The sequence below is a fragment of the Blennius ocellaris genome, assembly GCF_963422515.1.
Source record: "Blennius ocellaris genome assembly, chromosome: 16".
In the NCBI taxonomy this organism is placed as follows: domain Eukaryota; kingdom Metazoa; phylum Chordata; class Actinopteri; order Blenniiformes; family Blenniidae; genus Blennius; species Blennius ocellaris.
The window spans coordinates 23058026-23086013 of record NC_137665.1 but is presented as its reverse complement, the minus strand read 5'-3'; the positions used below and the strand labels follow the sequence as shown (position 1 = coordinate 23086013).

Below are 27988 nucleotides of genomic sequence, written 5' to 3'. Positions count from 1 at the left end.
ATTTGAATGACTTGAAGGACAGATTGCTGGAAATCTCAGTTCACAAGTCGTTCAAAAGTCAAATTATAACAACAGCTACTTTCTTGAATAACCTCATAATAATCAGTATCACCATGGACAAAGAGCACAACAGGCCATGGAAGATGAGCAATGTCATTTACAATGCAATGTAAAAACAAAAAAACAAACTTCACAAAAAAAGTTCAATAACTAAAGTTTTGCTCAATCAAGAGAAAGGTTTTAGTCTATTTTCATGGAAAATGATGAATGTGAGCACCACCAATCACCTTCCCCAAAAGCCTAGTCTGGACTCTTCCATCATGTCTAATTATCGTCCAATCTCAAAGCTTCCATTTTTGTCAAAGGTTTTAGAAATAAGTGTTTTTGCTCAATTGCAAGCATTTTTAGATGCACATAATATTTCCGATGCTTTTCAGTCAGGCTATAAAGCTCTGCATAGCACAGAACCTGCACCTTTAAAGGTATTTAAATATCTGTTTTTAGTGACTGATTTGGGTGACTCTGCCATTTGAGTGGTTTCAGACCTGACTGCTGCTTTTGACACAGTTGACCATACAATTCTTTTAAAGCATTTGGAACACTGTGTGGGTGTCAGGGGGACGGCCATGGAGTGGTTTAAGTCTTACCTGTCGGGTTTCAGTCAGGCTGGGGGACTCCACCTAATCTTTTGCTCACCTCCATCGTGGAGTCCCCCAGGGTTCAATTATCGCACCTGTGCTCTTCGCACTATATATTCTCCTCCCTCAGCCAAATCTTTAAAAAACACGGCATCTCCTATCACTTTTATGCAGATGACTGCCAAATTTACATGCCATTAGGAAGAATGCAGACAGCCCCCTGACACCCCTACTTCAGTGCTTAAGTGACGTCAAGGTTTGGTTGGCTCACAACTTTTTAAATCTGAATGAGGAAAAAACTGCAATTGGCCCCTGGGACCCCCAAAATGGCATGGGTCCCCTGCAACAATATGTCCATCCCTCAGCCACCAGCCTTGGCATCATTGTTGACTGTGATTTTAAACTCAATAAACAGATTGGCACCATTGTTAAATCTAGTTTTTAACACCTTCAACTTATAGACAAAGTAGAAATCTTTTTTAACTCTTCAAACCAGTTCCTTAGACAAACCATAAAGTTAAGGGGCATAGAGCGTTCTCCATTTGTGGCCCTCAGCTGTGGAACACTCTGCCCCTCCACGTACAAATGGCCCCCTTTAATTCTCGGGCTTTTAACACCATGTGAGTTGTATGGTCCTCTGTGTCTTTTATTTAGTTTTATTGTTGTAAATTTTAATTTATTGTAATTTTATTGTATTTCTTAATTTTTTTAATGTCTGAGATAATTTATTGTTTTTAATTATTTTATTATTTTATTTTGTCATTAGTTGAATGACCTGTTTGGTTTCACCTTATTTTATTTCACTTATTGTTTTTTTTTATTTTTTATAACAACAGATCTTATCTTCAAAACACTCCATGGATAAACATCAAAGGAGACGAGAGACCCCGTCCGATGAGGCGCAGCCGGGGCCCCACCCTGGAGCCAGGCCGGGGGATGGGGCTTGTTTGCGAGCGCCTGGTGGCCGGGGGCTCTTGCCCGAGGGCCCCTCCTCCTTTTCCTCCTGCGTGCCCACCACCCACAGAGGATGCCGTAGGGGTTGGGTGCAGTGTGGATTGGGTGGCAGTCGATGGCAGGGGCCTCGACGACCCGATCCTCGGACACAGAATCTGGTTTTCGGGACATGGAATGTGACCACTTCTCTGGAGTTGCCCACAGTATGAGGCAGCAGGCTGGCGTGGGCTTGCTTATTGCCCCACAGCTCAGCCACCATGTGTTGGAGTTCACCCCGGTGAATGAGAGGGTCACGTCCCTACGCCTTCGAGTACACTGTAATAAGTGATATGGCCAATAAGTTAACCTAACTTTTTTGTATCAGTTACTTCCACTTTCCATAATGAGTTATTGGATTTGAATTTGATAATATGAGTTATTGGTAGTCTAACTCAAGGTTGTAAGCCAGTTTAATGAGGTGGAAATTTCAATATGTCAATATAACTTGTCCATGTCAGTTATAAAAGAATAACTGGATCTCTTGAAAATGGACCATCCCCCCTAGTGACTCTACAATATCAATGCCTGATACAAATAATGCTGGACATTTGGTCTTAATTTGATAAGGGAAGAATTATTATGATGTAAGATTTTAAAACTTGAGCAAGTAGTTCACCCTATTGCAATTGCAGAAGAGGAATGCAAACAAAACAATTTAGGACTGTGAGAAGAGAGCTGCAGAGGACTACTTTTTGTACACAGCAGGTACAGTTGCGCTTGTGTTCCAGACAACAGTTATATGCATGAGAGAACCTTTTCTCAAAAGGAAGGGCTGTTTGAGGACAAAATAAAGCTTTAAACAATAAATGTGTTGAATACTTTCACTGTGGAATTCTTTCAGATGAGACTTCTTTTAAATGGTAAAAATATACTTTGTTGGCTTCCAAAACACTTAATAGATCTACTGTTCTGTCACTATGCTCTGCTTCTGCAAACCTTTAATGTTGATAGTGTTACATGGCCATTGTATTTACAGACAACAATGGTCTTACAAAATTCGTTTTACTTTCCAAGGCTCATACTGAGAATCTGGATGAAGTCACGAAGGGGATACAGCTTGGTCTTCTGATTTGCTATGAAGGAGGTGAACGGGGAGCCGTTCCCCACGAAGTCTTCGACGTGGCGGTTGTGGTGGAGACTGTTGGGATTCACAACATTAAAGATGTGGCACACGGCTTTGCAATGCTTCTGGGAATTATCTACTGTGTGAATCTTCAGTACCCAGATGCCATGAAGTATTCTTTTGAGTTTCTTCACAGAGTGGTGATGAAGATACAACCAGACCAAGCATCAGTCCGAGTTCATGGATTGAGAAACAAAATCCTCAGGTACAGACTGTAATAGCAGCCAATTTACTGTGTATTGTTAGATGTTTGGACTTTGTTTCTGACAAAGTCCAAATGCTATTGGACTTCTGTGCCAGTCACAGTTTTTGCCAGTCACAGTTTGTCCATAACGAACACCATGTTGGAGCACAGGGGTGTCCATAAGTGCACATGGCACCAGGATACCCGAATGATAGACTTTGTGGCCGTGTCATCTGATCTCTGGCCACGTGTCTTGGACACTCGGGTAAAGAGAGGGGCAGAGCTGTCAACTGATCACCACCTGGTGGTGAGTTGGATGCGCTGGACCGGGAGGAGGCCGGATAGACTCGGCAGGCCCAAACGTGTTGTGAGGGTCTGCTGGGAACACCTGGCCGAGCCCTCCGTCCACGCAGCCTTCAACTCCCACCTCCGGGAGAGCTTCTCACAGATCCCGAGGGAGGTTGGAGACATTGAGTCTGAGTGGACCATGTTCTCCACTTCCATTGTTGAAGCTGCTGCTCGGAGCTGTGGCCGCAGGGTCTCTGGCGCCTGTCGTGGCGGCAATCCCCGAACCCGGTGGTGGCAACCGGAAGTAAGGGATGCCGTCAAGCTGAAGAAGGAGTCCTACCGGGCACTGTTAGCTCATAGGACTCCTGAGGCAGCTGACAGGTACCGGCAGGCCAACTACAAGCGAACTACCGCCAGGTCTGTGGTGGAGGCAAAAACTCAGGTCTGGGAGGAGTTCGGAGAGGCCATGGAGGAGGACTATTGGTCAGTCCTGAGGAAATTCTGGCAAACCGTCCGGCGCCTCAGGAAGGGGAAGCAGTTCTCCACCAACACTGTTTACAGTGGAGGTGGGGAGCTGTTGACCTCAACTGGGGATATCGTCGGGCGGTGGAAGGAATACTTCGAGGACCTCCTCAATCCCACCACCACGTCTTCCATTGAGGAAGCAGAGACTAGGTTCTCAGAGGTGGACTCGTCCATTTCCCAAGCTGAAGTCACCGAGGTTGTTGTGAAGCTCCTCGGTGGCAGTGAAAATGAATAAATCTTGTTTAAATGTATAAAATATTTACAAAGAAAAATGAAATCATAAAGAATTATTTGACTACAATATATTTTGTCAGGGTTAAAATAAATCATGTTTGTTAAAATAGTCATTATAAAAATGTCCGTTATACTGTTTTATGTTACTTCATTAATTAATTTTTGATTGTGTTTAAGGTTTTTTACCCAAAGACTGAGGCATTGCTACCCAGCTCACCTTGTAGGCCTTTCCACTATGTGTTAGTACCAAGTACTTTTGTGGTTCCTCCTTGACCAAGGTTCCAAGTGCACCGAGGTGAGTAGAAAATGTAACGTTGGGAGACAGCAGGTCGCTGATTTGGCTGGCACATGATAACAGAGATGAGTCAAGAGAGCGACTTGTTCACCCTGCCATTTTTAAAACCCGATCACATCAACAATGTTCACAGATACAGATGCACAGAAATAAACCCTGTGGAGGAACAACGCAGTGCAAGACTTTTTTTGTGTGGTGGCGCCCAGATGATTCAGCACAGCTCAACGGAACGACTCGCTACAAGTATCAGGAGATCTCCAAACTGATGTCCACCCACTGATACTACCAGTATTGAACCAGTTTCCTTGTTAACTGGTAACTAGCAAATGTTAAAAACTCAATCGGAACCCATAACTGTACTGGCGAACATCGTTTACTACATTTTCATTAAAGTTTAAAGTTATACCATTCAATTGTCTTATTAGGCACAATCCTAACAATCCATCCATCCATCCATCCGGAGCGTTGGAGCCGATCCCAGCTTGCTGTGGCCGAGGGCAGGCTACACCCAGGACAGGTCGCCATTCCATCACAGGCTAACGATCCACATATTGAAATATTAATAGTTTGAGCTGATATCCACCGCCCACTTGTAACTCCACTCTTCCAAATCCATGTTCGCTCTACATCAGGAAATTCAGATTGTATTGGTTGTGATTACTTGTGCACGACGGAGAAAAGCTCTGATAAATGTGCCCATCCCGAGGTGCTACTATATTGTAATGGAGAATGAACTAAACTGAGTCGAGTAGGGTGCAAGCTGAGTAGGTACTAGTGCAAAAGTGCAAGAAATTAACTACACTAATCATACTTTATTAATCCTTATTAAAAGGAGAAATTCCTTTTTCTGCATTGACCCATCCTATTTCTAGGATGCAGTGAGGCAACTCCAAGGAGTTGAGGGGGGTCAGAGAGCCACAGTGGTGACCTGTCAGCTGTGGGATTTGAACCTATGAACTCTCAATCTGAAGTTGACTGCTGCAGCTTCTGAAACATCTGATTCTCCCAAAAGAAAAACACTGAATCACCGCAATAGATTGATGATGTGAACTCAATAGATACTGACACTTTCCAGTAGTTTGGTTTATTGCTTCCAGTAGTATTTGATTTGTACCGAACACATGCAGCACCATCTGCATGTTAAACAGCAAAAACTAATCCAAACATGTTGTGTGGGCTGTTGATGGAAATTGTGTACCTTAGATACAGGAACGCGTTCACACTGAAACATTTTGTATGTTGAAGAAGGGCTGTCCCTTTCACTCCTGCTTGATACGTCTGCCTGCCAGCGCAAGGGCAATACAGTATGTGCGTGGGATGGCATACACATTCAATAAGTGACAACCTGTTTCAACTATGTACCAACTTCCATTAACATAGCCACAGTTTGACATGCCTCAATGCACTAATGCACTAGCACTCTGGATCATCAGCTTCAAGATCATGATTTGTTTTGCTGAGAAGATGCTCTTTCTTTGATTGGCAAAAGGGCAGTTGACCAGATCTGCTGTATCTTTACAAGGAAGCCAAAGCTGATACTCAACACCCCCCAAAAAGGTTAATTCATTAACAGACAGCTGATGAGTATTGGTTTATACCTGAAATGTGAATGTCGGGAGGACTGATGTCTGGAGAGGGTGACGACTGGGTTGGCTCCTCCGCACAGATCTGCACAAAAAGCATACAAACACACATAATACTGAGAACAGTCAGTCACACACTATGATCACATCACATGTAAGGAAGAAAAAATTATTCAAGAACTAGATTATAAACTAAAACAGAACTTTAAGAGGACATTCAAATGCATCAACTGGTCTGAAATCAAAGTTTTAAAAGTAGGATTAACACCCCTGGACAAAATGTGAAGGAAAGCAGATCCTTCATGTCAACAGAGCAGTCAGACTGGAACGGGACCACCTGTTTTACGACATGTGAAATACCATGTGAAAAGCTGAACAGGAGGTCAAACAGAAGAAGGAGCAAACTATCAACTGTTAACCTGGAGAAGACTGATGGAGCCCCTCTTCAGAGGATGATGGAGACAGAAGCCAGGCTGTCTCAACTCACTTTAACTAGTGTTGTGTCTGAATTCATTGGTCAACCGGTCAAGGTCCAATACTGACAAGCTTAAAGATCGCCACCCATTGTCATGGACTCAACATGAGTTCAAATTCACACCCAGACAAACACAATTATCCAAATGAACAGCTTATTCCAGTTACAGCTGAATTTAAAAACACTCAACATCTGCAGCAAAAGCTATGTATTAACAATACATAAACATTAATTAAACTACTGGACTTAACATAAAGACATAATACATGAACACCAATTAAACTACTGGACTTAACAGAGACATGGGGGTAAATACTTTCTGGAGGACTTTAGAATCGATTAAAACACCAATGAAGGACTTACAGATGTATTTGGGAATTTTACTTTTCAAAAGAAAGTTACGTTAGTATGAATGACTGGTTCTCAAAATGTTGACTGATCATTCAAATGATAAAATAAGATTTTGTGCCAAACCAGAAGAGTAAAAACTGTTTCAGATTATGTGTAAAGACCAACTGGGTTTAAAATCAAAACATGAGATGAGTCAGCATTTTATTGATCTTAGGAGATTAATAGTTTTGTCTCAGAATGTGAAAAAAAACAATATGGAAGCCTTCAATAAAAAATGAAAGCTTCATGTGAGGCAGACTGTGAAAAAACAGTGAGGGGCTATTCCTCTCACACTATAAGAACCCCTCTTAGACATAACATGTACACTGACCTCTGTGACTATGATGAAATGAAAAATTGAGTTTTCTTAGTTTAACTATAGATTAATAATTTACAGTCATTTGCACAACACAAGTTGTGGTACATCAATATAAACCAAGCCGAGCTTATAAAAACAAGCCCTCTGTCAGGGCTATCAAACATTTTATTTCACAGGACAGTTTCATCTTGACTTGGCAGGACCATGACATATAGCCATGATAACCTTTAAATTGAAACTTTGAACTTTTTCTTTGTTGTGGCATAGAGTGTAAGTGATGAACATGTCTACATTTTCATGAAACCAAATAATTACAACAGAAAAGCACAAGTGCCGGGGTGGAGCGGAGCGGTACGGAGCAGTTCGGAAGCACTAACCCCGACCGAAATTTTGGGTGGCGTCCCCACTGCAGAGAGGAGCATGAAAAGTGGGCGGGGCTTATGAGCTCCGCAGAAATGTGACATTATAACAGAAGAGAAAGTCGTCAGATGTAGATCTTATGAATCCTCTGTTGTTGTTTAAATTCTCCACTTTGCACTGTTATTTTTTGCAGCGGAAAAAAAAAAAGTTACTTTTTGCAGCAGTCATTTTTTGCAGCGGAGAGCTGCAGCGCAACTTCCGTGTTTGTTGTGAGAGAGCGAGTCGCTCGGCCACTTGCCGGCGACTTGGGGCGACTTGCCCCGCGCTCGAGCACTCGGGTGTGGGGCAAGTGGCCGGAGCGTTTCCCCCGGTTGGCTGAGGCACAGACACGGGAGTCTGAGCTTTCTGCTCAAACGCAGGAGGTTCACCACTCCGGCGCTGATCGCGGTCCGGCAGCTCAGCGTCGGAACACGGAGGCGCCGAGCTCCGAGCTCCGTTTCATCGCTTCCGCGGTCCGTCCCCGCGATATAGTGCCACTGACCGCGGCTGAACAGAACGCTGACCACCTCTGGGAAGCGGAGCTGCCGGAGTGCGGTCAGCGCCGGAGACGAAAGCTCCAGACTCCCGTGTCCCGGACGCGCATCCACGCCACGGCGAGCGCTATGCTGCAAACAGAAAACTCCAACGCGATACAAAGTCCCTCCCCCCGGTCTCCCCCTGCCTCAAGTCGCTCTTTCACAACAAACACTAAAGTTGAGCAGCAAAGAAAAGAAAAGGAAAATAAAAACAACCAGAGCACAGCTGACCACACTGACAGCAGAGGATTCAGCCGGCACATTAACATATTGAGGGCGTGTCGTAAATCACTGACCAATCAGCAGACAGCAGCTCAACCTCAGACCCGTTCCATGGTCCTGGTACCCCAACGGAAGGGTAGCGGAAAAGCGGTCACCTTTGGAGCGGTCTGGAGCGGTTTAGACTGCATTCCTGTGGTGACACGCGAACCGGAGCGGTTTAGACCGGTCTAGGCCGGTACTTTTTGTGCGGTGGAGACGGGGCTAAAGATACTAGAATCCTAACATGGAGATAATTTTAATGAAACCTTTCATTGCAAAATACACAGAAGTGGCTAAAAAAAAACTTCAATTGGTGTTGTAACATGCATGTTTTTAGAAGCTTCCCGTGACAACATGGCTTTGAGGCGAGTATGATAGCAACGAGGTAGCTAGCATTTATGGCAGTGTCACCTATGTCTCCACTCGGGTTTCAGTGTTATTGTATCTACTACTCTTAGATACTCGTCTTAAATTTATTTTTAAATCAATGTTTTTTTGGTTGTTTTTTGTAAAGAAATTTAGACAATTTGCTTGGTGGCTTGACCAGCTTGGAGCCTCTTGAGGGCAGGTTTTAGCTCACGAGCCATGTCTGATAACCCTGGTCTTTCTAAATGAATGTTTTGAATCCCTTCAGGGGTCTGGCTGGGGCTTATGAAGTTTTCCTGATGTAGCCTGAGCAGTTTGGGGCTGAGGGTTTTATTTAGGAGTGGTCATTCACACGTAGAGCAGTTGGATTCAAACCGTCAAAAGAAAGCAAATATCTAAAAAAAAAAAAAGAAACTAAACATATTGTTTGGAAATATTTCAAAAAACTGTGATGAAGTATACAAATAATAGAAAAATATATCAAATATCTGGAAACCATGTGTTTCTCTTCAATGAGTTTATTCATGCATTTGCATATTTTGTAAAGATTAAGAATCCTTTGAAGTTGTTCATAAAAGGAATCTGTATCTACATTATCATTTCATGTCGTGAAAAATTACTTCTTACAACTGGACATACGTTTGTTTTTCTATAATAAGTATGTAATGAAGAAGATTCCTTTGATGCAATGTACCAGCTGAGAAAAAAACTGCTTCATGGTTGTGGTTGTTCTCCAAAACTCACAGCTTTTCTCTCCAGACCTTTCAGTGAGACGGCGCCCTGGGGCGGGCATTGGAAAACTAAGAACACTGCAGCTTGCAGGAACACCCCGTCTTTCTTGTTAAGCATTTCACTTCAGCTGTTTTTCATGTGGTGCCAAATCACAGCAGAAGCCTTCTCCGTGCACACTGCCACACAGCAGAAACCAAGAACCACTTGAAATGCTGTTAAATGTGCACGACTGGACAGAAGTATGAAGACGAGTTGTCCTCCTCAAAAGAAGGAATGGCCCGGACATCATTGCTTTCAACATTTCATTGGACAGTTTTCTTACTTTACTTGTATGATAACAATTGGCGAATATAGGGATTTACATTTAGTTATTAGGAGTAAAGTACTGAAGCAACAGATTACTGAAAGCAATAAATCACAGAAAGTTTTTGATGAATAATTCAAATGATTAATTGGAATAAATTGTCATGTATTTGCTAATAATTACAGGAAGAAATAGATTTGATGCTAATAAATCAGTGGTGATAATTTCTTCATGAAAATTCTTAATTGAAATACATTTTTCATATATGAGTTAATGAATTTGCAGCACCACCTGGAATCAGGGAGTAATAAACAAACCAGTCTCAGTTGAAAAGACTCAGCTGGGATGGTTAAAATTTCTCTAAAAAATGTAAACTAACATGTAAGTGGGTAACAAGGTGTGCGATCGAGTGCTGACTGCTAAAACCAGCAAATGCCACAATAAATAGACAAAAATCACCAGCAATTGTTCAATTTAGCTGACATGCTTTTCTTAACAAAATGTATCATAGCCATATATTATTGACGTACGGATCACACATCTAGCTAGCAAACATTATCTAACACAAATATCTATTCTAATAAACAGCACAAAAAGTGAATTGAATTTCCCTCGGGATCAATAAAGTATCATCATTCTCTGCAAATGCGCAAAGGATGCGCTGCATTTTGCCGAGAGGAGCGTAGAACACCGCCACCAAGTCAGCCCGAGGCCGGAGAGAGAGAGAGAGAGAGAGAGAGAGAGAGAGAGAGAGAGAGAGAGAGAGAGAGAGAGAGAAAAAAAGACGCAATGATTGAAAGCGCGAAGCGTCACCATCTGACCAATCAGCGGTCAGATGGGCCGGCAGGCAGTTGTTTACAGGTAGAGAGTAGAGAGAGAGAGAGAGAGAGAGAGAGAGAGAGAGAGAGAGAGAGAGAGAGAGAGAGAGAGAGAGAGAGAGAGAGAGAGAGAGAGAGAGAGAGAGACAGATGGCTTCCAAACGTCAATACAATAATAATAGTAATAATTATTATTATTATTATTATGTTATTGGAAGGGGGCCCCCAAAATAAAATCCTGCTTAGGGCCCCCACTTGGCCAGGGGCAGCCCTGTGTGTGTGTGTGTGTGTGTGTGTGTGTGTGTGTGTGTGTGTGTGTGTGTGTGTGTGTGTGCGCAGGCCCGGAGTGGGTAATCGGGTGGACCGGAACAATTCCCGGTGGGCCGGTCTGATGTTGGCTGGTGTTCACTGGGTTTTTTTGTTGTTGTTTTTTTTGTTCACAGCACTTTCCTTTAAAATAAACATTTAAAATTGGCCACTAGCAGTTTCACTTTTTTGCAGATGCACCCTGATGACATAACACGTCCGTGCACTCGCTCAGTGGGTATGAAAGAAGGATAGAAAGAGCAAGGTGGAGCAGAGAAGGTTTGAATTAAAAAGAAACAGATGCAACAAAATGTAAAACGATTTATTGGCAATGATTTATTGGAAACCTTTCCATTAAAACCAGCCTCACGGTTAGCAACAAAAAATGGACCGGGTACGATGGGGTACAAACGGGTACTTTGCCTTCAAACCACTGTTCAATTTAATTATCAAGTCAATGCATTCTGTAGCGTTGTGGCATATAACATGAAATGATATAACTTGAACAATAGTATGATGCAACGCCACATAACTGGGAAACCTTGTCTTTTGTCTCCTCAGAAACCAGAACCACCAGCATCAAGCAGGACTGATCACAGGATAGAACATATTATATTCAATATAATGAAGAATAGGATGGTGACCTGCTCCATATGAGAAATGTCCTGAGAGTCTAGATCAGGGGTCGGCAACCCGCGACTCTTTGGTCCCTCCACTGTGGCTCCTTGAGCCTCTGTTCCACTGCAGTTCATCCCGGAGGGACGTAAGGAGGCAAGGCCACCCAGAGAGGGACGTAAGGAGGCAAGGCCACCCAGAGAGGGACGTAAGGAGGCAAGGCGCACCCAGAGCACAGTCCCTCTACAAAGAGTGGTAAAATGTAGGCGGGTCGTGAACGACGCAGCGATGTAACGTCATTACAACAATAATGGCATGAAAACGTAGAATTGCGGCTGCAGGTCATGACAGCGGCTCAACTGGTGTCTGAAGCTGGGAGCTTCCTGTACCTTTCACAGTAAAACTGCTGCGCTGTGGAGCGCCGACAGTTCCAGGAGGGTCATTACAGACTTGTTGAGAGTGACGGAACATTCTAGTGAATTCCACAACAACTACAGGACATTAAAGACACACCGCTCACACTCATGGTTCTAACAATCCAGATCTCCACATTTATCTTCCATTTTAATAATGTGTAGCAATAAAGGAGCTGAGAGCTGCAATGCATTATGGGAGTTTCTGTTTGACGTGTTTTAAATGTAATTATTGGGGGTTATATTAGGTTTGTAGTGTTGGTAATAATTGTGTTGCGTTGTGTTTTTGTTGCTTAGTTTATGTAGTTTAGTTTATTAGTTGTAAGTTGTCAACCAGCAGTGAAGAAGGTTTTGTGTGTAGTGTCCTCCTGACATGGTCTGCCTGTGGGACTGTCAAAATAAAATGTGTGCGGCTCTCTGGGTGTTGTGTTCAGTGGGAAATGGGACCAAATGGCTCTTTGAGCATTAAAGGTTGCCGAAGCCTGATCTAGATGATTCAGCTCTACATTAATGAAACTCACCTGAACTGATCAGAAGGTTTTGTGAAAAAGGGAGATTTGTGATGAGAATTAAGATCATTTTTAAAAAGTGATTTTGTGTCAGAAGCAGAGCCAATGGTGATGAGGAGATTGATCCTATCAGTATGGAAGGAACAGCTGAGCTGTTGTGTCAATGTTGGGCCATTGTATGATATGCTTCTCAACAGTACGCTTGATTAAAAACAGACTCAGGAGCACTTTGACAGAAGAAACCTGAGGCATTCATGCTCCTGCTCATGAGCACTGAGGAAGGAATGTTCATATCTGTGGTCAATGATCTGGTCACAAACAAAGTGGTAGAGACCACTGCACTACTCAGGGTTTATTCATGTTCTCAGGTTGGTCATGTTTCTTTGAAAAACAGATGATAGTGTTATAAGAAACTTAATTTTTCAATTCCAAATGTTGTATCTAATATTTTATATTTTTATAAAATGTTTAAGGTTTGGATATCTGTTAAAACTTGTTTGAAATTACAAGGCTTTACAGAACAGTGCTAGGGACTTCATATGTAAGATTATAATTACACGATTTTAATAGGTAGTGATCTAAAGTGGGTTGGTTTGAGGTATGAAGCTCCAGGGCTGAAAATGAGTTCTGTGTGTGCGTGTGTGTGTGTGTGTGTGTGTGTGTGTGTGTGTGTGTGTGTGTGTGTGTGTGTGTGTGTGTGTGTGTGTGTGTGTGTGTGTAAAGCCCGGTTCACACGGCAGGATAATTAAGCCGATTTTGGCCCTGATTCTCTCCTTCCGACAGTGTTAAAGGACTCATATTTTGCTATATTTCATGTTTCACAGTCCATCCTATGCTCATGTGGGATCATAATTTGGGTGATCCAGTATAAACACTCAAAACTTGTGAAATTATAGCTATTTCTTGGATTGAGCTGATATCACCTCTCATGACACGGGTGGTTCTCAGCTCCTCTGCCTCCCCCACCCGCATTAAGACTGCGGCCCAGCTCACAGCCCGCCTCTTCTCCACCTCTCGGTGACGTAGCCAGCAGCTCACACTCATAGTTGTAGTAATGTACTTGTTAGGGATCTGTTTTTGTTGTTGTCTGTTCCCCCTCCCTTTTTCTGTTTCTGTGCAGGGTGTGTGTGACAGGGGGCGTGGCTGGCTCCTCCAGGAGAGTGAGGCACACCTGAATCTACTCCACACTAATTACAGTCTTCAAAACCCTGGTTCTCACTCCACACCTCTGCCAGATTATTCCGTCTACTTGGTAGTGCCCTGTTGGAAGTCTAGTCTAGTTCTCTGCCATTTTTTGATGTTAAGACTTGTTCCTGTGCTCAGGTTTTTTGTGCCTCTCCTGGAGTGTCGTTGCCAGCCTGCTAGCCAGCCCCCTGTCTCCACTGCCTGTCCTGCCTGCCGTTTGGAAAATACATTTTTGAACTCTGTTTAATTAGTCTCTTGGCTCTGCTTTGGGGTTCTTATCTCAAACCCTAGCAGAATAATCTGGCCAAGCATGGACCCCGGCAGAAGCTGAGAGATTGAAACAGGCACTAGCCTCACAAGGAACCCGAGTTGGACAACATGAAACAGCTTTAAAATAAGTTATGGGCTCCCTAGCCCAGCTATCTGCCGATGTGATTCAGCTTGGTTCTCGTTTGGAGCAAATGGCTTCCCACCTGACTTCAATTACCTCACCGGATCCTCCTGCCATTGCTGCCTCTCCAAATCAAGCTCCATCTCCAGCTCAACCAGGCAACCAACCAGCCCAACCCCGAGAACCATTCATTCCTACACCGTCCAGGTATTCAGGGGAAGCAGGGACATGTACTCAGTTTCTCCATCAATGGAAACTTGTTTTTGATCAGCAACCATTAACATATTCTAATAATAAAGCTAAGGTGGCTTTCATTATGAGTTTACTTGCCGGCAAGGCCTCACTTTGGGCGGTTGTTATAGCCAACAGTAATTCACCTTCTTGTAATACCTTAGCGGCTTTTACAGCTGAAATGCGCAAGGTTTTTGACCACCCACTACAAGGAAAGGAAGCAAGTAACAGACTACTCTCTTTGCGTCAGGGTGGTGGTACAGTGTTGTCCTACTCCATTGATTTTCGTATCCTAGCTGCAGAATGTGGTTGGGATCAGAGGGCCCTACAGGGTTTTTTTTTTCGGGGTTTAAGTGAGGAAGTTAAAGACGAACTGGCTGCACGTGATGAGGCAAGCTCTCTTGAGGAAATGATTTCTTTGGCAATTCGTTTCGATGATCGTTTAAAGGAGAGATGTAGGGAGAGATCAATTAGACGTAGCTCCTATTCATCTTCCAGACCATCGTCTGCACTCCGTCCTGCCGAACAGTCATGAAGAATGAAACTCTCTCCGGAGGAGAGACAAAGGCGCATAAATCAAAGGCTCTGTATGTATTGTGGTCAGGCCGGCCACATCGTGCCCAACTGTCCGTCGTGCCCAAAAGAGCGAGCTCATCAGCCACGGGAGGGGCACTGGTGAGCCATTCTCCTTCTGATCCCTCCACCCGACGTATTCAACTTCCAGGTACTATAACCTGTAATCAAGATTCATTTGCCGTTTCTGCCTTGGTAGACTCAGGGGCCAACGACAACTTCATTGACTGTGACTTTGTTTCCCAGTGTAACATCCCCATTGAATCCCTTCCTAAACCCAAGACAGTCTTTGCTAGATGGTAAGTCACTGGCCACCGTGACTCATCGTACTGCCCCAGTTTCTTTACTGCTGTCAGGGAATCATCACGAAAGAATTTCGCTCTATGTAATTCCTGCACCTTTGTCACCCTTAGTGTTGGGCCTTCCCTGGTTAAAGTCACACAACCCACACATAGACTGGTCTACATTAGCCATAATTAATTGGAGCCTTTTTTGCCATACACACTGCCTTCATTCTGCCATTCCTCGTACTACGGTGCCCACACAGGAACCTCCCAAGCCCATAGATCTCTCTTGTGAGTACCACGACCTCAAGGAGGTTTTTTCTAAGGACCGAGCTTCATCCTTGCCTCCTCATCGACCCTATGACTGCGGTATCGACCTATTCCCAGGTGCTTAAGCCCCGTTTCCACCGCACACAAGTGCCGGGCCGGAGCGGAGCGGTACGGAGCGGTACGGAATAGAGACCCCGACCGAAATTTTGGGTCGCGTTCCCACTGCAGAGAGGAGCGTTAAAAGTGGGCGGGGCTTATGAGCTCCGCAGAAATGTGACATTACAACAGAAAATAAAGTCGTCATATCTAGATCTTGTGAATCCTCTGTTGTTGTTTACATCCTCTATTTTGCGCTGTTATTTTTTGCAGCGGAAAAAAAAAACTGTTACTTTTTGCAGCGGCAGAGCTGCAGCCGCAACTTCCGCGTTTGTTGTGAGAGAGCGAACGCTCGGCCACTTGCCGGGGACTTGGGGCGACGTGCCCCGCACTCGAGCGCTCGGGGGCGGGGCAAGTGGCTGGAGCGTTCCCCCCGGTTGGCTGAGGCACAGACACGGGAGTCTGAGCTTTCTGCTCAAACGCAGGAGGTTCTCCACTCTGGCGCTGATCGCGGTCCAGCAGCTCAGCGCCGGAACACGGAGGCTCCGAGCTCCTTTTCATCGCTTCCGCGGTCCGTCCCCGGGATATAGCGCCACTGACCGCGGCTGAACAGAACACTGACCGCCTCTGGAAAGCGGAGCTGCCGGAGCGCGGTCAGCGCCGGAGACGAAAGCTCCAGACTCCGGTGTCCCGGACGCGCATCCACGCCACGGCGAGCGCTATGCTGTCCCTCCCCCCGGTCTCCCCCTGCCTCAAGTCGCTCTTTCACCACAAACACTAAAGTTGAGCAGCAAAGAAAAGAAAAGGAAAATAAAAACAACCAGAGCACAGCTGACCACACTGACAGCAGAGGATTCATCCAGCTGACACATTAACATATTGAGGGCGTGTAGTAAATCACTGACCAATCAGCAGACAGCTCCTCAAACTCAGACCCGTTCCATGGTCCCCGGCACCCCAACGGAAGGGGAGCGGAAAAGCGGTCGCCTTTGGAGCGGTCTGGAGCGGTTTAGACCGCATTCCTGTCGTGACACGTGAACCAGAGCGGTTTAAACCGGTCTAGGCCGGTACTTTTTATGCGGTGGAAACGGGGCTTTAGTTCGAATCAAGGAGGGAGATGAATGGAAAACCGCTTTCAACACCCCGCTGGGACATTTTGAGTATTTAGTGATGCCTTTCGGGTTAACCAATGCTCCTGCGGTTTTTCAAGCTCTTGTTAATGACGTTTTGAGAGACATGTTAAACCGATTTGTTTTTGTCTACATTGACGATATTTTGATTTTTTCTCGTTCTGTGGAAGAACATGTTCAGCATGTGAAACTGGTCCTCCAGCGCCTCCTTGAAAACAGACTATGTTAAGGCTGAAAAGTGTGATTTTCATGCAGCTACAGTACACTTCCTTGGTTTTGTAGTGGAGAAGGGGAGGATAAGATCAGACCCTGCCAAGGTAAAGGCGGTTGCAGAATGGCCAACTCCCACAAACAGGAAGCAGCTACAGTGATTTTTGGGCTTTGCTAATTTTTAGCGTCGATTCATTCGTAACTACAGTAAAGTAGCTGCACCTCTGACAAGGCTGACCTCTGTTAAGTCACCTTTTATTTGGTCAGCTGTTTCAGAGGCTTCTTTTGTTAAATTAAAGACACTCTTTTGTTCAGCTCCTGTCCTGTCCCATCCAGATCCCACCGCTCAGTTTATGGTTGAAGTGGATGCCTCGGACTCTGGAATCGGAGCAGTTCTTTCTCAGCGCACCTTTTCTGGTCAGAAGCTCCATCCTTGCGCTCTCTATTCTCGCCAGCTTAGTCCTGCCGAGAAGAACTACGATGTGGGCAATCGTGAACTTCTGGCTGTGGTCCTGGCTCTGAAGGAATGGAGGCACTGGCTGGAGGGAGCGGCAGAACCGTTTGTGGTATGGACTGACCATAAGAATCTTTCTTACCTTCGTTCTGCCCGCAGGTTGAATGCTCGTCAGGCTCGATGTGCACTTTTTTTGGGAAGGTTTAACTTCACTCTCACCTACCGTCCTGGATCCAGAAATGCTAAGCCCGATGCCCTATCTCGCCAGTTTGCTACCCCCTTGGAGAAGGATTCAGAGGAGACCATACTACCCTCTTCCTGCATTATCGGAGCAGTCTGCTGGGATGTGGAAAGAGTGGTTCAGGAGGCCCAGGCCGGTCATCCCACACCTGAGCAATGCCCACCTGGTCTTCTGTTCGTTCCTCCTTCAGTCCGATCTTCAGTGCTTCAGTGGGGCCATGATTCCAAGTTGGCATGCCATCCTGGCTACCACCGCACTGCATTCCTAGTACGACAGCGCTTCTGGTGGCCCTCCATGCTCTCTGACATTAAGGAATTTGTCTCTGCCTGCTCAGTCTGTGCTCGTAGTAAGGCCTCTCATCGTGCCCCTGCTGGTCTTTTGCGTCCACTCCCTATTCCTCACCGTCCATGGTCTCACATATCTGTGGACTCCGTGACAGGCCTCCCTCCATCAGAAGGTAACACCGTCATAATGACTGTTGTTGATCGTTTCTCTAAGACTGCACATTATGTTCCGTTACCTAAACTGCCTTCTTCGCTGGAGACTGCTAACCTGCTTGTTCAGCATGTTTTCAGATTACACGGTATACCGCAGGACATCGTGTCAGATAGAGGACCCCAGTTTACCTCACGCGTTTGGAAAGCTTTTTGTCAGGCTATCGGGGCCTCTGCCAGCTTGTCTTCCGGATACCACCCGCAAACCAAGGCCCAGACGGAGTGGGCCAACCAAAACCTGGAAGCCGCTCTACGCTGCGTTACTATCCGGTTTCCTGTATACCCATCTTGCATGGATTGAATACTCCCACAACTCACTAGTCTCCACAGCCATGGGTATGTCACCTTTCCAGGCCGCTAATGGTTTCCAGCCTCCCCTTTTTCCCTCCCAGGAGACATTGGTGGCGGTTCCTTCTATCCAGGAACACCTTCGTAGAGCCCGGCGTGTCTGGCATGAGGTTCGGGCAGCCCTGGCTAGGACTGCGACTCGGAACCAGAGACTGGCTGACTGCTGTCGATCACCTGCCCCCAATTACAAGGCTGGTGAAAGAGTTTGGCTTTCAACCCGCGATCTGCCACTGCAAACTGACTCCCGTAAACTGTCTCCGAGGTACATTGGGCCCTATGAAGTAGACCGAGTCCTCAATCCATCAGTTGTTAAACTGAAGTTGCCCCCGTGTTGGAATGTCCATCCAGCATTTCATGTTTCTCTGCTTAAGCCAGTCACAACAAGCCCTTTGAGCCCTCTGGCCGAGCCCCCTCCGCCCCCCCGGCTTGTTGACGGTCACCAGGCCTTTACAGTGCGCCGTATTTTGGATGTGCGTCGGCGGGGCCGTGGCTTCCAATATTTAGTGGACTGGGAGGGTTATGGTCCTGAGGATCGCTCCTGGAATTCTCGCTCTCTGGTTCTGGACCCCACTCTCCTCAGTGACTTTTATTCCTCGCACCCTGACAAGCCCGGTTGGTCCTTGGGGGGGGGGGGGGGGGGGGGGGACTACTGTTAGGGATCTGTTTTTTGTTGTTGTCTGTTCCCCTCCCTTTTCTGTTTCTGTGCAGGGTGTGTGTGACAGGGGGCATGGCTGGATCCTCCAGGAGAGTGAGGCACACCTGATTCTACTCCACACAAATTACAGTCTTCAAAACCCTGGTTCTCACTCCACACCTCTGCCAGATTATTCCGTCTACTTGGTAGTGCCCTGTTGGAAGGCTTGTCTAGTTTTCTGCCATTTTTTGATGTTAAGACTTGTTCCTGTGCTCAGGTTTTTTGTGCCTCTCGGAGTGTCGTTGCCAGCCTGCTAGCCAGCCCCCTGTCTCCACTGCCTGTCCTGCCTGCCGTTTGGAAAATACATTTTTGAACTCTGTTTAATTAGTCTCTTGGCTCTGCTTTGGGGTTCTTATCTCAAACCCTAAAAGTACTTACAGATCTCTGTACCTCGTTAGCATCTTTTATTGTGGGAATAGCACTAGGTTTCAAGATTAGCTTCTGAGTAAGTCCAGTTTCAAAGTATCCAGCGTTCTGGACGCAAGTCTTTGTTGAAGTGTCGCTCGCAAACAAACAGATTCCTTGCGGATTTCTGAGGCAGGTCCGCGGGAAAAAAGTCCATCCACATCCGTCGCTTTTCTTTCAGCAAGCCAAATAGTGTGGACACATACTTGCACCCAAAAACATATTTTATCCAAGTGGACATGATGGTGAAAACACATTTTATCCAAGTGGACATGATGGTGAAAACACATTTTCTCCAGTGGACATGATGGTGAAAACACATTTTATCCAAGTGGACATGATGGTGAAAACACATTTTCTCCAGTGGACATGAAGGTGAAAACAGTTATCGACAGCAACAAAAACAGCAGCATTCAATGTGAAGCAGCATAGACTGAGACAACATGCAGTGAAGAGGCTGCGAGCGCTCCTTGGCACATTGGTGGGCGTGTCTTGTTTTGGTTTCTCCGCATGTCAATCTTCCTGGAGGCGGGGCTTCTCCAGCTCTGTGCCGGGTCATCATGGTGGTGCCTCATCATCAAATTGAATCAACGTGTTGAGCTCCCCCACCAGGTAGAACAGAGAAAGATCGCCCTCGAACTCAAGCTTGAGGGAATCAATGAAAAAAACACTTTGGGGATGTATATGAACCCCAAATAGAACTTTTATGATGTTTAAAGCACAGAAAAGTCGATTTATTATAATATGGGTCCTTCAAGGATGCTCAGATCATCATAAGATAATCTTATCAGAGATTCTTGCCGCGTGTGGTGTGTTAAGACTGCTCTCGTCTGCTCGGAAGGATGTCGGGACCGCTCCGATCTGAGATCGGGGATATTCAACATGTTGGATTGTTTTGACCTGAGTTCTCACCGTGTGTGGTGTCCTCCTCCAAGAAGACGCAACGAGCCTGTTGACTGTGACACGTAGCTAATCAGAAAGCGAGGTGACGTGGTGGCGCCTGACCGGAAGCAGGCGGGGAATCCAAAAATAAAAACCGTTTTCTTGACAAATGAACGGCTCTTCTTTTTAAAATGTGTTTTTTCGAGGAAAAAAAAAACGCACCACAAACGATCGCCATTGCATCCTCTTCATCCGCCAGGTTTGTTGACTCTGGAATTATGCTTGATCTCACAAGGTTGTGTGAGATTTCCCGTCTGATCTGGGGATGTTCGTGAGTGAAATCAGTTCATGTGTGGTGTGTTGATGTTGCTCAGTGGCTGCACAACACACACAGTACGACCAACACTGTTAAACCTGTGATTATTTATCGCCGTGTGTGTGGTCTCTCAGGTTTGGGAAATCTGCCAACAATTTTATAATCCTGCTGTGTGAACTGGGCTTAAGAAAAAAAGGGAGGCAAGCTGAGCCTGAGGCCGAGCCAGAACCAGGTTATTCCTGTGTGATTGACCAGGAGGTGGCGCTGTGTGGGGGAGGCATGACATTGTTGGTGGCCGCGCAGAGCACAATGTGGAATCGTGGAGATCACATGTTCAGCCAGGTTACAGAGCAGGATTTGAAGATAATTACTCTCACAAAACCAGGAAAAAAGTTGACGTGTGCCAGCCGCGAGGTGCTAGGTGCTAGCTGCTAGCTAGCCAGTCAAGCTAGTTTGACAAGGCAACTTTACCCACTCTTTTGAATATTTGTAGGTTGTTTCCATTCAGACTCTAGAAACAGTAACAGGGTTTTCCTCTGTGTGATTAGTTATGAACAGGTAGTAACAGAAGTTGTGGCGTTATACTGGCACATTACTTTATGCCATGTCAGCATGATGACAGAGCTGCTGTGTGATCTGACCTCAGGCGGCCTGATGTGGACTTTTAGGCGTCCTGAGTTGTAGCTGTTTCCGGCAGCTCGCTGAATTCCGTTGTGTAGAGACGTGCTGCTTGGGAAGAGTCCTTTCCCTGGGATGAAAGCTATTTCCACTGCACTGTCTTGGCTGTGGCAAAACAAACAAACAAACAAACAAACCTCAAGTTCTTATTCATCTGACTTTTATGTACTGACGCAGCCTTTTAAAGCATATTTACTATATATTGATCATATACACACCAGACTAGTATGATGTCACTGATTGTGCTCACCTTAATTTGACCTTGTTCAGCATGCTTTTAGCCTCCTCGTGCGTCACACCTATCAAGGACTCCTTGTTAATGGCGATGAGCTGATCTCCAGGCCTCAGGCGGCCATCCTGCAGGACAGAGACAAACCCTTCAGTTTTAATAAACTGGGACCAAAAAAAAGAAGTCCATGTGGACCAGTTATAACATTTTCATCACTTATTTACATGGAGTCTGACTAAGAAGAAGGACATGACCATGAAAAAATTCATGGGCAAAATAAAAAATTATATGGATTGTTGTGTGCCATTATGTATTACAAATATCAACACATGTTCTGTTTATTAATCACTACAATAATGGAATGACATTGCAGACTTAAATATGTTTCTATTATGCTAATGTTAGGTTGTTGTTGTTGGTTTTTTAAACATTCCAGAACTCTACTTGAGGGATCATTTTAGAATTCACAGTTTAATAATGCTCTCATATGTCCGCCTCCTGACACCAGTAGTTAAAATGTGTCCTCTGTGTGGAACATTTGTAAACCTGGCTATCTCCCACCCACTGAATCTTACTGAAAGAACTCATATTGGTATCTACAGAGGACATTTAAGGCTTTTCAGTGATACCGAAAATGTTTTCAGTGTTCTAATTACCTTGCAAATATTAGGGAATAAAAAAAAAAAATTGTGATTGGATAATTTTTTTTCTCCTGGTCGTCAGGAGGTTAAGCGGCTTGTCAATTCACACGCTGGTGAAATCATAAAGTCAGATTTCTTCTGATGGTTCAACTTGCACTGGACCTCCGTGTCATCAGGTTACTATAAAAATGTCTTCACCACAGTGACTGCAAAGATGATTTTGTTGGATAAAAACGAAAAAGGAGAACAAAATGTACTATTTATAATATATAACAAAATGTATGGGCACTTTAAGTAAACAGATTTAAAAATAAATGACACTAAGGACCTGGTTTACCAAACCACTGTGTGCCTTTTGTGTAAAAATAGTACCAGAAGTGACGCGGAGCAGCAAAACGAATGTTTGTGTGCATTAAGGCATTTCAATGAGAACAATCTGATAGAAACCTTGCACTTTTGTGTTGGTTTGTTTGCCTTCAGTGATTGGATGGAACACTGATCTCCCAAAAGAACAGAGTAAAATGTAAAGTTATGAAACATATCAGAGAATCGCAGCAAATAAATCTTAATTTATAAAGAAAAAAGAGAAATAAAGGAGATGTGTCAAAGTCAAAACTGTTGAAAAAAGAAGCACAGCAGTAGAAATTCAGAAAAGACAAGAGTCACAACACAGAAAAATCTGATATTAAATTCCACAGATAAAAGTCATGTGGCACAACAGTTATGACCCAGTCTTGGGGCAAGGACACAACACAAAAGTATAAAAGGAAGTGAGGAATGCAAACTGTGTCCCAAAACAAACGCAGATATAACATTTGGTGCAAGTTCAAACGTGGATTTATTACCAAAAAGAGGTCTGATTTCCAGGCAAAAGGTTCTTATAGTGATATATATATATATATATATATATATACAATGTTATTGCCTAACCCTAATCAGCACGAGACAGCTGGAGAGCTGGACCGGCTCCACCCACACATGCCCATCTTGGGAAGAGGAGGAAGTATTTCCTCTTGTGGTCATTTGCCAGAGCAAAACTGTCTAATTCAATCACTTAGTTGAACATTGGGCAAGAAACAATCTACTCAAACTCTTAAAAGGACTGTTAAAAAAAAAAGCTGATATATCACAGAGGTAAACACACTATTGACCCCACCTTTTGTCATGACCTCCACCTCTGGCTCTGCCTAGTGGCAGAATATTTTTTTTGGACTGCAGTTTCTGGTTGACTGGGAGGGGTATGGCCCTGAAGAACGCAGCTGGGTACCCCGTCGACAAATTCTGGACCCCAAGCTGATCCACGACCTGAAAAGATGTCGGCCAGACCGCTTCTCTTGTGCACCTGGAGGTGCACATAGAGGGGGGGGGGTTCTGTCATGACCTCCACCTCTGGCTCTGCCTAGTGGCAGCATTTGTTCCCTTCCCCCTCCCTCCTTTCCTTTTTCCCAGGTGGGCGTGTGCTGCATGCTGAGAGGTGGAGGAGTGCAGTGCTGATTACCTGAGGTCTCTCACCTGCAGCAGGGTGTGGCTTCACTCAACATGCACCTCTTTCTCTGAAAAGCGGGCATCCGATGAAGACTTGGCGTCGGACCGTAAAACTACCTACAGTTAGTGGCACCCTGCTCTGCCACCAAGCTCCTGCCTGCGACTCTGTTCTTGGCCCACTCCAACGGCTTCAGCACCTCTCCACCTCCTCCAGCGCCGACCACGCCCTTCTGCATTCACCGCTTCATTCCAGGCAGTGTGCTCCTTAAGTCTCCCGCTGGGTCCTTATAGTTTTTGTTTGGGTGGTTCTTAGCTGGAGTAGTGTGTCTGTTGTGGTACCTCTGAGTTCAGTTTTCCTAGTTTTAAGTACCTGGGTAGTCTTTGATTCTGTCTCATTCGTTCTGCTTACCTTTGTATTCTGGGTTTGAGTTCTTTGCCTCATCACTGAATAAAGTGTTGTGAGAGTACTCCTGATTACTGTGTTTCTGTCCGCACCTGAGTCTCTGAGTGTGAATCGTGACAGGAATTTGTTGCAGGCATGAGTGAATATACAAAATAATAAGAATAATAAAAATAAAAAATAAATATATATGTATATGTATATATATACACGTGTGTGCAGTTTCAATACTGTTTTGAGGATGTTTTTCGTGTATTTAAATGGAAAACATATTAAAAAAGTGCCAAATTTTATCTTCAGTCTTTTTGGACATTACTATATCCCAAGTTCTCTTAAGTATTCGGCACAAGGTAGGATCATGTTGTTGGAGCCAAAGTCCAGTAGTCACTTAACCTCGTGGGAGGGGGGACCACATTTTAAGAACAGAGACCACATGCTCAGGACTGGAAAAATTCATCATTGGTCTTGTGACCCTCCCCCCAGGTCTCCTCCCCCAGCACGGTGCAACACTGCAGGTCAACGGCAGGGGGACCCAAAACCTCCCCCACCAGCTGGAAGTTCCGGGACAAGCCCTGTCAAGATTGGTCCACGTCACCCTGAGCACAGCGGGAACCCGGAACGAAGAGGAATAAAATCCAGCTGCGAACGCAAAAACGTCTTTCCAAGCCAAATGTGCGACTGGGCGGATGGACCTCTTCACAAGGAGACATAAGACCACGTGTTAACACACGCTGATCGGCCGGAGTTTTCTTCACCTCGCTGGACGAGCAAAGAACAAACTGTGGAATTACATTTTTTTTCCTTTTTCCTTTTCTTCACCTGGATCCTGACTGTGCGCTGTGACCGCGCACTCCCCCGCATGCCAACCTGAACCCCGCTTCTTCTCCCCCCTCCTCGCAAGAAGCGCCTGATCACCCCTTGGATCATCCTGTAGACTTTCCCCTGTGTTCACAGACCAGTTCAGGTTATTTCTCTGGGACGCCAGAGAAACCCGCCTATGGCCGTAAATCGATGGATTTCAACTGGCCATGGAAGCACGTTCACCCTCGTCCAACCAAGTAAAGCTTAGAGTCTGGGCAGGTAGTTAGAATAGCGTGGTTTTAATATTGCTGTGTGTTTTATTATTGTGTTTGAACTCGGGGACGCTGATCCCGTTTTCAAGCAGTCTGTATCCACGCGAACCTCCGCACTGTGCCGCTCCCCCTCTCTCTCTCTCTCTCTCAGCTTGCCTCTCTGGTCCTGGAGTCTAATCCTGCCTAACTCGCATATTTGGACTCCATGGATAAGCTGGACAGCTGCAAAGGTGGTAGAGCTCTGTCTCTCTATCTTTCTCTCCCCCTCTTCTCTCTCGAGGTCATTACACCCACTCACACTGACCCTCCAAGGTCTACCGCCACCTGGTGGACACTCGTGGTCATTACATCCCCACTCAGGCTTCCCACACACACACAGACACACACCCTCTTTGTTTGTACATAGTGTTTGCTGTTTAGTAGATTAGATCTCCGTGTTAGATGACGTTTGTTACATGATTGTGTTGGTTTAATAAATAATTTCTGAATTATTTACAAATTAATGCACTTTTGTTAATAAACACCTTTTAGCTGAATTGTTTGATTCCTGGTAATTATTGTATTTATTGTTGACAATTCACTGGTTTGTAACAGTTTGTGCTCGAACCTCACACCTTCCTTGTTATTTAAGATTGTTATATTTTGCACAGGAATATTAACTAACTTAAATAACCTTTTGACAAACGAGACTGATATTTGGTATTAGCTGTGGCATCACCAGTTTAGCTGGTGATGACCCAATTCATTATTTGATAAATAATCCATTTATTCAAATTAATAATTTTTCATTAATAAATTATTTTTGATAATTCCATTAGCAATTCCAATTTTTCCTAAATTACTTCCAGTAATCTATTACCTTCAGTAATCTATTACTTAGAGTAATTTTTAATTCTAATTACCAACCATAAATTCCAACAATGTCTCTTCACCAGCGTCAAGTAATAATCTTCAACATTCTTTGGATGTCATTGTAACGTATTGTATCTCTGAGATAAAAGACAATTACACACGATCTAACCATAAAAACACACTTTTGGACTGTGAAAGAAAACCAGAGGATCTGCAGATCACAGAAGAAGCAAGAACATGCAAATTCCACACAGAATCAAGACTGCCCATCCATTTGAGTCCAACCACTACACCACAGGTCGGCAACCTTCCACACTCAAAGAGCCATTTGGACCCGTATCCTGCTAAACAGAACACACTGGGAGCCGTTTTTGGGAGTCATTCCTCCACACGTAGGGACGATCATCGCTCTGAACAGGAGGGTTTATGGCAGATGAGATAGTTTACTATTGCGCACTTGTTAATGTTCACATATTTGCACACTGTGGTTGTTCTGTTGTCTGGGTTTATTTAAATGTCAGTGCTGTACAGCACCGCGGTCTTCTGACAAGGTTCAGATGCAGATCCAGCTGGAGTTGGACGCTGCAGTTCTGATTGAGAAAGTTTTGCGCTGTGTCGCAGATAAAGGAAGCTGGCTTCGGACGGCCACAGAGCTGCCACAACTTCCACATTATTCTCACCATGATTGTTGCATAATGGCTTTACATCCCAGCGTCGTTCACAACCTACATTTTACTGCACTCTCTGTAGTGGGACTGTGCAACACAGCTAGGTCACAGTTGGCCCGCCCCGCCCCACTCAGGGATGTACTGCAGGGGGCTCAAAGCTCAAGGAGCTGCAGCAGAAGGATGAAAGAGCTGCATGCGGCTCCGGAGCCACGGATTGCCGACCCCTGACCTTCACCATTTTATGGACTGAATGACACAAACTGACGCTGAATTATAAAAAACCTGCAAGTTAAATGCCGAAAAATGTCACCATATTTTACAGCCAGAGGCAAGGTTAAAACTGGAACAGTGTTGAAAATTATTCAAGTTTGCAAAATTCTTATCAAGCTACTGTGCACTCTTTTTTAATGTATTCATGCCTCTTTGCACTGACACAATGAGAAAACTTGTGCTATCTAAAGTGACACCACTAATCTAAATATGCAAATCGAGCTTCTCCATTTCTTGTGAGCTTTCTGCACCATGAGACGACTAACATTCTGATAAAAGTATGACTGTTTAATCCCTCAGCTGACTCATCCCACAGGGAATCACATGCTGGCATGCTTCATATACAACACAGAGGATTAAGAGTGAGGATTTGGTGGAAATGCACAACCTGCTTCCATAAGTAAAAGCCCCAGAGGCTGTGATCGAGCTGGCATTAGTGCTCAGCATTGCGTGAGTTAAACAGATTTGAATGATTGTGTTCAGACATACAGCTGACCCTCATCTCACGCTATTGGATTTTGACGAATATCTGTGAAAAACAAAAGAGCTGGGTTTGAAGAGCCTGTGAAATCAAAAACAATTTGAAACGTCATGCTAAATCAACAATATTTAGGAAATGCCTCAGAAATAAGTTTTCATAAAGTTAGATAATATGAAATATACCACTTTTAGTTAGTCTTACTACAAAGTTGTGAGGCATCTGAAGTTCACCAGGAAGGACAGGAGATTATAATTTCTTATTATTTATGCATTATTGATCTTTTTTTTTGATTTGCACTACCTGCTTTATGTGACCATATAATTGCTCCCTCACCCCCCCACCCCCCGGGGGACAAATAAAGTCTTTGATTAATTGATTGATTGATTGATTGACTGTTTGATTGAAGGGTGGGGGTACTTATTGCAATGCTAAGGCTCGCTGATGACAATGGTTTGCTCCCATTCTTTTGTGTTACCTGAATGCACTGTGAGAGTGAGGTGGCCTGTGATTGGTTGAGAGTGGAGAAGGGGGCGGGTCAGGTGAGCGTGCAGACGAAATGCATGCGCTGCGTGTGTCTGTGTCAGTTTGGATGAGAATGGAGGAGCGGTCAGTTCTGTTTAATAATAACGCGGCTTCACAGACAAGAAACTCGTCCTACTAGACGCTACAATAGCAACACACAGTGACTTGGACAAGCAACT

General features: G+C 44.8%; 1 protein-coding gene across 1 annotated transcript in view; it reads right to left on the bottom strand.

The window, feature by feature from the left end:
- The window catches only part of LOC308141078 (syntaxin-binding protein 4), a gene marked incomplete at both ends in the record, with an annotated part of 237544 nt that overhangs the window by 46117 nt on the left and 163439 nt on the right, over positions 1–27988 (bottom strand). The window contains 3 exons of the mRNA XM_080511081.1: positions 5879–5948; positions 21152–21293; positions 21439–21545. Coding sequence (XP_080367207.1) covers positions 5879–5948; positions 21152–21293; positions 21439–21545 — 319 coding nt within the window. The remainder of the gene's footprint in view (positions 1–5878; positions 5949–21151; positions 21294–21438; positions 21546–27988) is intronic.